We start from the raw sequence: 12,383 nt of genomic DNA on the forward strand, positions 1-12,383 counted from the left end.
AAAGGGGACCTCTACTCTTTACGTTCCTCCAGCCTAACAAGGGACTCAACCGAGTTCAGCTGATACTGCTAGATGAACTCGGTTGAGTCCCTTGTTAGGCTGGAGGAACGTAGAGAGTAGAGGTCCCCTTTTTTGTTTTGTTTCATTTGTTGATGTCAGTACTTATTTTGGTAAAAAAGATAATTGTTTAGAAAGTACTAAGCTGATAGTACAGTAGTTCTAAAGGTGTTATCCTATGCAATTGTATTCATGAACATGTTCTTTTGTAGGAAAATATTGGATTAGACAGCGGTGGTGCATCTCCCAAGAGCAGTATATCAAGCAGTTCTGTGGATGCACACTGTGTCAACTACAGATTGCAACCTATTCCAGAAGAAGTACGCTCTCTTTTGCCAGCGCACGTTAATGCGTCTTGCGATGATCTCTCCTTGGCTGGAACCACCAGGTATTGGAACTGTTTGCCGTATAGTACAGTGCGGTATAGCCCTCTATAATGGTTTTAGATTTTTTTTTATGTTAATCGACGTGAAATAAGATGTAATGTTGTTATAATATGGTGTCATCCTTTTGAGTGTTGGTTTATCTTTAATTAACCCTTTTACCCCCAGGCTATTTGGAAATTTCCAACCCTTAACCCCCAGGGGGTTATTTTTTTCCCAGCACATTTTGCAGTATATATTTTTTTAAATTGCTCTAACAGCCTTAATTTTTGTCATAGAGAGGTCAGGTTGGTCTCATTCTCTTGGAAAATGCCTGAATTTTCTCAAAAAATTATCAAAAATATGAAAAAAAAAAATTTATAGCATTTTTTTTTGCAAGGACGTACCGGTACATCCATGGGGGTAAAGGGATGGCTTTTGTGAAACGTACCAGTACGTCCTTTGGGAGTAAAAGGGTTAAGCAAAGAATGATAGAATTTTAGGATTCAGTTGGAACAAACCCATCAGACAATAGAAGCAGTCTTTGATATTGATGATGAAACCATTCATAAATTTTAACATTAGTGACCCTGTTACTTTTGTTGCCAGATCATTTACAATTACAGTGGTTAATTACTTCAGAGTTATTTGTTACACAATCTGGCAATATTGGTGGTAGTTGGGGGCCGCGTATGTAGTCTTTTTTTCCCATAATATTCGTAGAAGGTCATAGCTATATATCAATTTTCTGATTGATATTTCCCATTATATATCCAACTAATTAGTAGAAGGTAAGGTCTAGCTGTTTCTTGAACTATAGTCAATTTCTTTTAGTGATGCAGATTTGCACTGACTCGCAGCGGTGCCCTTTTAGCTTGGAAAAGTTTCCTGATCGCTGATTGGTTAGAATTATATCGTCCAACCAATCAGCGATCAGGAAACTTTTTCGAGCTAAAAGGGCACCGCTGCGAGTCGGTGCAAATCTGCATCGCTAAAAGAAATGGACTATAGTGAATGCTGTGTCTTGTATTAACATATTAGGTTGATTTTGAAGCTTAAAACTCTGTCTTTTGTGTTAATTAGGCATTTAAGATTTTTTAATGCAAAACTTATTGCATTATAATTAACTTCAAATGTCTAGTAAATAATAATTTTCCCGTTAGGTTTTTAAAATTTTTATGCCATTAATTGGAACGTTCAACGGGATGAATTTTGCAATATATTGAATGAAATTTTGAAATGGCATTGTAATAGTTATTTATTTTAATATTTGCTTTTCAATGGCAATGTAACCGTTATGTATTTTAGCCTTAGCTTTTCAATGGCATTTAACAGTTATTTATTTCAATCTTTGCTTTTCAGCTGTCATGACGCTGAAAGTGTCGCCTCTGATGTGTCTGACCCAGCTGACGTGGGTGGTAGTGGTGGTATCAGACGATACAATCACTTAGGTGATAGTTCCGACTGTGATAGTACTACACAAAATACAATCGCTACTCATAATCTCCATACCCTTCACTGTGATAATAGCACTTTAAGCCTTGAGAAGAATCAGTTAAATCAACCTCTCCATCAGGATAAGGCCCAGAACACCGTTAGTGATCAAGAGAAGGGCTTGTGTTCCACATCCTCCCCCAATTCTTCTGGTGCTCATATAGCCTTGGTAAAGTTAGAAGATATAATGAAAGAGTCAAAGACATCTAATGTGAATGTGTTAGTAAAAGATAACCCCACGAACAATGAGTTCCTGTTCGACTCGGAGAAATACGCAAAGTATGATAAGACACGGTTGAAAAACAGCGTTGATAATTTGAGTAAATCTGGTGTGAAAAGAATAAAAGAGGTTAATCTTCTCCATGAAAGAAGAGGGTGTCAATCTGTGGTTGGTGTAGCAGAATCTGAGGAGGAGGATTCCGAAGACAGAGAAGAAGTGGCGATAAACAAAAAAATTAGACTGGATGAGAAAAACATTCAGCTAGAGTTAGAGAGGCATCAAGTTTTAACGGAGCGAAGCGGGGAAAGTTCCATGTCAGCATCCAGTGCGGATGTGCCGAGTCATCCGACCGTTTCTGTGTCATCGCTAGACCAACACCAGGCGGATAAAACTTGGCGATCTTTCGTGGGGGATCAGAAGAGTGCAGTCGTCGAAACATTTTATGGGCAGTTTAAGAGTTCGGTAAGAATGAGTCTGTGGCTTATAGAAAAATGGAAAATCATTGAAGTTTAATGTATTTTAAATTATTACGATACAGTATATGGGTAAATTCAGAGTTGATGATTAGGATGACTAATAATTTTTCTTCCAAAGCTTGTGTGCTGTACGTGTGGGCATACTTCCGTGAAGTATGATCCATTTGGAACCCTCTCGGTGCCTCTACCCTACGCCAACCAGATCCAAATATGTAAGAAACTTTTTATTTTACTTTGGTTACTTAAAGTTACGGAGAAAAAGTGATGGACACAAAACAGAATTGAATGTTGTGTATTCAAAGAGGAGATCTTCATGAATTGCTATTTTAACTTTAAATATACTGTAGTTCTTCTTTTGTTGGTTTATATTTATTATAACTGGCTTTTCTTAAACTATCTGGTACAGTATTAACAGTGCCTTTGGCATTATAACTAAAGGAGAAATGAGATTATACTGTATCTTTGCTTCAAAGGAATTTCTAGAGCTGCATTTGAAGTATCGTTATATGTAAATGTGTTTAGAATAGTAATTCAATTTGCATCAATGTTCAAATTTCTTAAGGTGTTATAGCAAATTTTTGCAAGTGAAAACTAATGTTTGCAATTGATTGATTTAATTATCAAAGACTTATCAGTTCTTTCTATTTATTGAAACTAGAATGATTTACTGTAATAGCATTTTATGGTATAAAGATAAAGTAAATAATAAAATTTTAGTATTTATAGTTTCCTCAAATATCGTACCAAGAAAGCTTGTTGCATTTCGAGTGATATTCACAACATTTACTATCATTACATCGTCCTATTTGTTGTACAGTATTCTAAAATGATCTCTTCTCAATCACTTGAGTAGGAAATCGTATTGTAACTCAATTGAATTATATGTGATCACTATGCATTACCTTGTTTCAAGATTTCATATTTGCAATGGTTGATGAAGAAAATTTATATTTTAGGTGTGGTTTATGTCCCAAGCGAAGGCATAGTGCCACTCCGTTACCTAATCACTCTCTGCAAGGTGTCCGATGTTGGGGATCTCAAAGCAGAACTTTGCAAATTAATTGGTCTGAACTCAGTGGAACACTTAGTCACGGCAGAGGTCTTTGATAATCACATAGCCCGTATAGTGGTAAGATGAGTTCTGTGATATTTTGAAGGTGAACCTAATTGTTATGGTATACTCCTCAGTTTACATACTAGTTATATTGATTAAATTGAGAGCATTTCAATTCTTGGAACTGTAGATTTAAGGCCTAAAGTAAAATGCAGTTTATTACTTTATGTACCTAATATATTATGGTATACTCCTCAGTTTTCATACTAATTATATTTATTAAATTGAGAGCATTTCAATTCTTGGAACTGTAGATTTAAGGCCTAAAGTAAAATGCAGTTTATTACTTTGTGAATATCATGTTTGTATCATCTATTGTTTTTAAATGGAAATGGAGCTCAGTACTAATTAAGTTAATCTTGAATGTCATTTCTATCAAGTATTTTAATCTTTCACAAAATAACCTTCCTTTTCAGGAGGATACTTACATGACAAAATTCTTAAATTACAATCTTCGAAGTATATATGCATTTCACTTAGCAGCTCCACCACCCAGCATTGAAGAAGAAGGTCCAGTACCTTCTGAAGATTCTGCAGATAAGGTAGGTCTGTTTTTCTGTCCCCTAAAAGATCCCCCCTCCCCCTCCTTTCTCTCTCCCTTCCCCTCCATTTTCCAATCGATTGAGATATTTGTGGAAAGTATTCCAGACGTATAAAATGAACTGGCATCTACGTAATAGGTATTCGGCAGTTATACATTTTGCGCTTTTAATGTCTTTACGGGAAGTAGGTGAGAAGGATCCCTAGGGAGTGCTGCTTACATATGTACAGTTGGAAACAGGAGTCCTTGGCACACCTTGCTCTGACATTTTGCTTTTTAATGTCTTTACGAGAAGTAATAGAGAAGGATCTCTTGGAAGTGCTGCTTACATATGTACAGTAGGAGACAGGAGTCCTTGGCACACCTTGCTCCGACATTGTTTTTTAATGTTTTTACGGGAAGTAATAGAGAAGGATCCCCAGGAAGTGCTACTTACAAATGTACAGTTGGAAGCAGGAATCCTTGACACACCTTGCTCCGACATTTTGCTTTTTAATGTCTTACGGGAAGTAGTAGAGAAGGATCTCTAGGAAGTGCTGCTCACATATGTACAGTAGGAAACAGGAGTCCTTGGTACACACCCCTCCGAAGAGGTAAACCCTGTCGTACCCTTGTTTAGCAGTGAGTAGCCAAAGAGATGGTGTGTGGAGAGCTGTCAGAGGTGGTGGGATTGGCTAAAGCAGCTAAACAAAGGAACTCGCAGCCTAGTAATGGTGTGGCTGGATGCACTTCCTCAGAGCGAGGTGTACCACGAATTCTTGCATCCATCTGTACATACATAATCTCTTCATGGTGTGTGAGCTTTATCTATGAAACAGTCATGTTTAGAGAATCTTTATCAATTATGGAAGACTAAACATATTTTACCAGATACATTAGTTGTCGTTTTGGTGTTGCTGTTTTTTAACTTCCTGACCCCGGGTCGCCTCAGGGCACATACCACACTGCCTGAGGTTGACCCCATAGAAAACGGAAAGAGGGTAAACTATACAAAAAGCTGGTCGGTTAGGTAGAGTTACCAGTAACTCCTAAGAAGGTAGTTCTAGGTAAGTATGTTAGGAAAAATACAAATTACTTAAAAATTTGTGATTTTACAGACATTGAATGATAGTGCGGAGACTGCAGACGTTGCCCATAGCAGTACCAGCTTTACTAGTGTTTTCGGAGGTAGTAGCAGCAGCAGCAGCAGTGGCAGTGGAGGAGCTACTGGCGGAGCCAGTGGCGGTGGTGGCGGGCAGTGGCGACCCTGTAATATATGCCTAGAAGAAATGTGTCAGACTGAATTGAGAACACATCATTCATGTGAAGATTGCCTGCTTTGTGATGGTTGTATTGAGGTAATGATTACTATTTCATCATTATGAATTTATTTATTATTATTATTATTATTATTATTATTATTATTATTTTTTTTTTTTTTTTGCTCCCGAATGATGGATTTTTTTTTATGATGTAATGCAAGCTTGTCATACAGTAGTTTATAATTGAAGATATACCATTTGATCCAGCCTAGTTAGTCTGGTGATTTAAATATTACGATAATTATGTTATCTTTGTTATATTGATATTCGATGGAAAGTTATAGCAGACAATGTTATACAGTATGACATTTAATTTTCAAATTGTTTTAAAAAGTATTATTGAAATTTTTACTCGCCTTTCCTTTTTGTAGGTGTACTTGTAGCTCGGGTATTCAAGAAATCTTTACAGTATTAATTCATTGTCAGTTAATATTTCTTTTATCTTTTGACAGATGTCTTGTAAGCATCATGGAGGAGAGAGTTTACCTTGTCCTGTTTGTCAAACTGCACTTTCCCCTGCAGATCTCATACCTGTTGAAAAAAGGAAGACAGAGAAACCAAAGGCTAGGTACACTTTTCTCATATGTAAAGGGGGGAAAGTAATGGGTAATAATTACTTTGAAAGGTATTGTTCATTTTAAAGGGTTCAGATTTATTACTGGTCATGTGAATTTAATTTTCCCTTTATGATATTTTTAATATTTTTTGTTTTCCTTTATAGGATGTTACGAGTTCCGCTTGTCTTCCGAGTCGATCAAGAAAGCGATAACAACAATAAAAGGTGTATGCAGTTGATAGGTCATCCAGGGTTACTTGCTCTGCCTTCAAGGTTGACTCCATCAACATTGATGAAAACTCTTGCTCCTAGAATACCTGCTGGCACGAGTTATTCTCTTCTTTTAGTGGATGGAAGGGTAAGTTAAGATCTTTGGATTACTCTGTAGCATTGCCATTATATCTACTGATTCCATAAGAGTATTTGCAATTCCTGCTTTTACTACATAGGACCCTTCTCTCTGGTTACGGTTCTTTCCCTTTGCCTACACAGACACCGAAGAGTCTGGCCTATCCTTTACAGATTCTCCTCTGTCCTCATACACCTGACAACACTGTGATTACTAGACAATTCTTCTTCAACCAAGGGGTTAACTACTGCACTGTAATTGTTCAGTGGCTACTTTCCTCTTGGTAAGGGTAGAAGAGACTCTTTAGCTATGGTAAGCAGCTCTTCTAGGAGAAGGACACTCCAAAATCAAACCATTGTTCTCTATTCTTGGGTAGTGCCATAGCCTCTGTACCCTGGTCTTACACTGCCTTGGGTTAGAGTTCTCTTGCTTGAGGGTACACTTGGGCACACTTTTCTATCTAGTTTCTCTTCCTCTTGTTCTGTTAAAGATTTTATAGTTTAAATAGGAAATATTTATTTTAATATTGTTACTATTCCTAAAATGTTCTATTTTTCAATATTTAACTTAGCCGGTGATTATAATAGCTGCAGCTCTGCTGCTCGACAGAAAACTCTACGGAAAAAATCCGCCAGCGATCGCTATGCAGGTAGGGGGTGTACTTCAACAGCGCCATCTGTCGTCCAGATACCCAGTACTCATTGTAAACAAAGAACTCAATTTTCTCTCTGTCGTGCTACCGGCAAGACCTACTAATTCGCTGTTGCTAACTGGATTTGTTTTCACAACTATTTGGTGAAGTACACTATTCTAGTTTTGAGCTTTCGCTGTGCAGGCTTTCTCTTCAATAAATCCTTGCATTCTTTTTTTTTGATTACGGATTATTTGTTGATGACTTTGGATAGTTTTTGAATTCCCCTTTGACCAATTCAAAATGGCTGACCCTTCTCAAGTCCCAAAATTCAGGAAGTGTAATGCTAGGGACTGTTCAAGGCGTCTTCCGAAGGCCTCTATCGATCCTCACACTGTTTGTTCCAATTGTCGGGATAAAACCTGTCAATTGGAAGATCGATGTGAGGAATGCGTTGGGCTTTCGGAATTCGATTTTATCGAATTCCAAAAATATACACGTAGGCTAGAGAGAGATAGAGTCAGGAGAAGTTCCTCTCGTTCTGTTGATATTTCTTCTCCTCATGCCCCACAACCTATTCCTTCCCCTGTAGTGGTTGCTCCTAATCCCCCTTCTGGCACTCAGGAACCTTCGATGGCTGATATGATGCGTGCCATCCAAGCTCTGGGTGAGAGAGTTGAGTCCCTGGCTAGTGACCGTAACCAGCTCATGGCGGACGTCAAGGAGCTGAAGTGTAAAAGTGCAGTGGGAAGTGGTAAAGTGAGTGATAGTGTTGTGGATAGTGTTGCGCTTGAGGGTTCGTCTGTTCGTGCCTGTCGTCCTCCTAGTCCGGGACCTCTTGCAAGCTCCCAAGTCCAGGGGAGAAGCAATGTCGTACGACCAAAGGGTTCGAGAGGCTTTAATCAGCGAACAGACGTTCCCTCCGTGGTACCGGGCGCATCTTCCCAAGATCGCCCCTGCCGCACAAAGACGAGAGAGCCCATTTATACCTCGTCTGCGGAAGAGGTTTCTCGCAAGAAACCATGGACCAAGGTCTCACGACCGTTAAAGCGCAAGTCGGTCCCTTCCGCGCAAGTCCAACGGCCCAGCTGTAGCCACTGGGTCAGTTCGGACTCGCTGCAGTCTTCCGATGACTGCTCACCTCCTAAGAGAGGCAAAGCGGTACCGCCTCAGACAGTTACGCCGTCTATCGCCGCACCTGCTCCTGCAGACCCTAAGTGGTCTTTGTTGCAGAACATGCAGTCACAATTAACGTCTCTGATGCAAGACTTTCGTGCGGAGAAGGTTGCTGCTGCACCAGCCTCTTGCCTACAACCAACCACACACTCGGTTGTGCGTCCTGTGGACGCTGAGGCGACCTTCTTGCGCACTCCAGCTGAGAGAGTTCCGCCACCCATGCGTTCCAGTGTGCCCTGCCAGCCGCATGTTGACGTTCAGCGACGCACGGAGCCTTCCGTTGACGTTCGCGAGGTACAACAACCGTCAGAGTTGTTTTGTTTTGATGCGGTGCGTCAACCTCCGCAACCCAGTGTGGTTGCCACTGCTCACCCACATCAGGCTAGACAGTCTGGAGTAGACGCTGTGCGTCCCCGCGCTGCTATGGTTGTTGCCAGCTCACAGACTGGGCAACAGTTCCATGACGTTGCGTCCGGTTCAGTCACGCATGCACCCGTGCGACCGGACTCGGCTAACCAGCCGTTACCTACTCCATTGCCGCTTCCTCCTCAATACTCGGATGATGGACTTTCTGATGATGATGGTGCTGCTCACGTTGATGAACCACATTCGGATCTTGACGAGCCTAAGTCCACGCAACCCTCTTTGGACTTTAGAAAAGTTTTAGCTCTGTTCAAAGAGATGTTTCCGGACCAGTTTGTGTCTGTGGCTCCGCGCTCTCCTCCGTCAGAGTTTGTATTAGGTATGCCGTCATCCTCGCCTGCCTTTACTAGACTCGTCCTCGCACGCTCGTCCAAGAGAGCTTTACGAGTGATAGGAGAATGGATGCAGTCCAAAAAGAGTCTAGGGAAGACAGCCTTTACGTTTCCCCCTGCTAGACTCTCTTCTAGATCGAGCGTCTGGTATGCCACGGGAGAAGTTCTCGGCTTGGGAGTTCCTGCCTCTGCCCAGGGCGACTTCTCAAGTCTTGTAGACTCTCCCCGCAGGCTAGCCATGAGACGCTCTAAAATATGTTGGTCATCTTCGGACCTAGACCACCTGTTGAAAGGGATATTTAGAGCCTTCGAGGTCTTCAACTTTTTAGACTGGTGTCTGGGAGCTCTAAGCAGGAAGATCTCTCCGACAGAGAAGGAGACTTCCTTGCTCATCATGTCCTGCATGGACAAGGCAGTACGTGACGGGTCTAATGAGCTTGCTGCATCATTCGTGTCAGGAGTCCTCAAGAAGCGTGAGAACCTTTGCTCTTTCCTATCAGCTGGAGTTACACCTTGCCAAAGATCCGAACTTCTGTTTGCTCCTCTTTCTAAGTGCCTCTTTCCAGAGGACTTGATTAAGGAGATTGCTGCTTCTTTGATACAGAAGGACACTCATGATCTGGTTGCGTCCTCTGCTCGCAAAGCCACCCCTTTGCCTACCTTGTCAGCTAGACCAAGGATGGACACTCCAGCGTCCCGATTTATTCCGCCCTTTCGTGGCAGAGCCTCCAGCAGAGGAGGTGCTCGTGCCGAAGGGAGACTTGGAAAGAAGAAAGGAACCAAGTCCTTTAAAGGCAGAGTCTGACTGCCAGCTTCTTCAGACAGCAGTGGGAGCCAGACTCAAGAACTTCTGGCAGACCTGGGAGAAGAGAGGCGCAGATGCACAATCTGTGAAGTTGCTCAGAGAGGGGTACAAGATCCCTTTTGTCCGAAAACCCCCTCTAGCAACGTCTCCCATCGATCTCTCTCCCAGGTACAGAGAGGAAGACAAGAGACGAGCATTGAAACAGGAAGTGTCTCTCTTACTAGAAAAGGGAGCGGTAGTCAAAGTCCTGGACCATCAAACCCCGGGCTTCTACAACCGTCTCTTCTTGGTAGCAAAGAAGACAGGAGGGTGGAGACCGGTGCTAGACGTCAGTGCGCTGAATGTCTTTGTCACAAAGCAGACGTTCTCCATGGAGACCACAAAGTCCGTTCTAGCAGCGGTCAGAAGGGAAGACTGGATGGTCTCTTTAGACCTAAGGGACGCATACTTCCACGTCCCCATCCACCCAGACTCCCAACCTTTTCTGAGATTTGTTTACGAAAAGGTTGTCTACCAGTTTCAAGCCCTGTGCTTTGGCCTAAGCACAGCTCCTCTTGTGTTTACGAGGCTGATGAGGAATGTAGCCAAATTCCTTCATTTAGCGGACATCCGAGCCTCCCTCTATTTGGACGACTGGCTTCTAAGAGCTTCTTCCAGTCGTCGCTGTCTGAAGGATCTAAAGTGGACTCTAGATCTGACCAAGGAATTGGGTCTCCTTGTCAATTTGGAAAAGTCTCAAGTGGTCCCATCCCAAACTATTGTGTATTTAGGGATGGAGATTCACAGTCTAGCTTTTCGGGCTTTTCCGTCGGCCCCCAGAACAAGCCAAGCCCAGTTATGCATCCAGAACATGCTGAAGAAGGAACGATGTTCAGTCAGACAGTGGATGAGTCTGATAGGGACACTATCATCCCTGGAACAGTTCGTATCGTTAGGAAGACTACACCTCCGTCCTCTTCAATATCACCTAGCTGTTTACTGGAAAAAGGACAAGACGCTAGAAGCGGTCTCGATCCCCATTTCCGAGAAGATGAAGTCTTGCCTGACTTGGTGGAAGGACAGTATCAGCCTCAGAGAGGGTCTGCCCCTGGCTGTTCAAACTCCCAACCACGTTCTCTTCTCGGACGCATCGGACACAGGCTGGGGCGCGACATTAGACGGTCGGGAATGCTCGGGAACTTGGAACTCGAGTCAAAGGACAATGCATATCAACTGCAAGGAGCTTCTGGCAGTTCATCTGGCCTTGAAAAGCTTCAAGTCTCTCCTTCAAGGCAAAGTGGTGGAGGTGAACTCGGACAACACCACGGCTTTGGCGTACATCTCCAAGCAAGGAGGGACCCACTCTATGACGTTGTACGAGATCGCAAGGGACCTCCTCACCTGGTCAAAAGGTCAAGACATTTCGCTAGTAACGAGGTTCATCCAAGGCAACTTGAATGTCATGGCAGATTGCCTCAGTCGGAAGGGACAAATCATTCCAACAGAATGGACCCTACACAAGGATGTGTGCAAGAGACTTTGGGCCACATGGGGCCAGCCAACCATAGATCTCTTCGCAACCTCGATGACCAAGAGGCTCCCAATATATTGCTCACCAATCCCGGACCCAGCAGCAGTTCATATAGATGCCTTTCTCCTAGATTGGTCACATCTAGACCTATATGCATTCCCCCCGTTCAAGATTGTCAACAAGGTACTGCAGAAGTTCGCCTCTCACGAAGGGACAAGGTTGACGTTAGTTGCTCCCCTCTGGCCCGCGAGAGAATGGTTCACCGAGGTACTTCGATGGCTAGTGGACGTTCCCAGAACTCTTCCTCTAAGGGTGGACCTTCTACGTCAGCCACACGTAAAGAAGGTACACCAAGGCCTCCACGCTCTTCGTCTGACTGCCTTCAGACTATCGAAAGACTCTCGAGAGCTAGAGGCTTTTCGAAGGAGGCAGCCAGGGCGATTGCTAGAGCAAGGAGGACATCCACCCTTAGAGTCTACCAATCGAAGTGGGAAGTCTTCCGAAACTGGTGCAAGTCAGTATCTGTATCCTCGACCAGTACCTCTGTAACTCAAATAGCTGACTTCCTTTTATACCTGAGGAAAGAACGATCTCTTTCAGCTTCCACTATCAAGGGTTACAGAAGCATGTTGGCATCAGTCTTCCGTCACAGAGGCTTGGATCTTTCCAACAATAAAGATCTACAGGACCTCCTTAAGTCTTTTGAGACCACGAAGGAGCGTCGTTTGGCTACACCTGGTTGGAATTTAGACGTGGTACTAAGATTCCTCATGTCAGAAAGGTTCGAGCCGCTACAATCAGCCTCCTTTAAAGATCTCACCTTAAAGACACTTTTCCTGGTTTGCTTAGCCACAGCTAAAAGAGTCAGTGAGATTCACGCCTTCAGCAGGAACATCGGATTTTCATCTGAAACGGCTACATGTTCTGTACAACTTGGTTTTTTAGCCAAAAACGAGCTACCTTCTCGTCCTTGGCCGAAATCGTTCGATATTCCAAGCCTATCGAATATGGTTGGAAATGAACTAGAAAGAGTCTT

General features: G+C 42.7%; 1 protein-coding gene across 1 annotated transcript in view; it reads left to right on the plus strand.

The window, feature by feature from the left end:
• The window catches only part of LOC137650185 (uncharacterized), a 59,961-nt gene that overhangs the window by 36,470 nt on the left and 11,108 nt on the right, over positions 1-12,383 (plus strand). Inside the window, exons 8-15 of the mRNA XM_068383358.1 lie at positions 270-445; positions 1,782-2,595; positions 2,728-2,821; positions 3,566-3,738; positions 4,140-4,265; positions 5,362-5,601; positions 6,018-6,133; positions 6,287-6,479. Coding sequence (XP_068239459.1) covers positions 270-445; positions 1,782-2,595; positions 2,728-2,821; positions 3,566-3,738; positions 4,140-4,265; positions 5,362-5,601; positions 6,018-6,133; positions 6,287-6,479 — 1,932 coding nt within the window. The remainder of the gene's footprint in view (positions 1-269; positions 446-1,781; positions 2,596-2,727; positions 2,822-3,565; positions 3,739-4,139; positions 4,266-5,361; positions 5,602-6,017; positions 6,134-6,286; positions 6,480-12,383) is intronic.

The sequence above is a fragment of the Palaemon carinicauda genome, chromosome 11, assembly GCF_036898095.1.
Source record: "Palaemon carinicauda isolate YSFRI2023 chromosome 11, ASM3689809v2, whole genome shotgun sequence".
Lineage (NCBI taxonomy): Eukaryota > Metazoa > Arthropoda > Malacostraca > Decapoda > Palaemonidae > Palaemon > Palaemon carinicauda.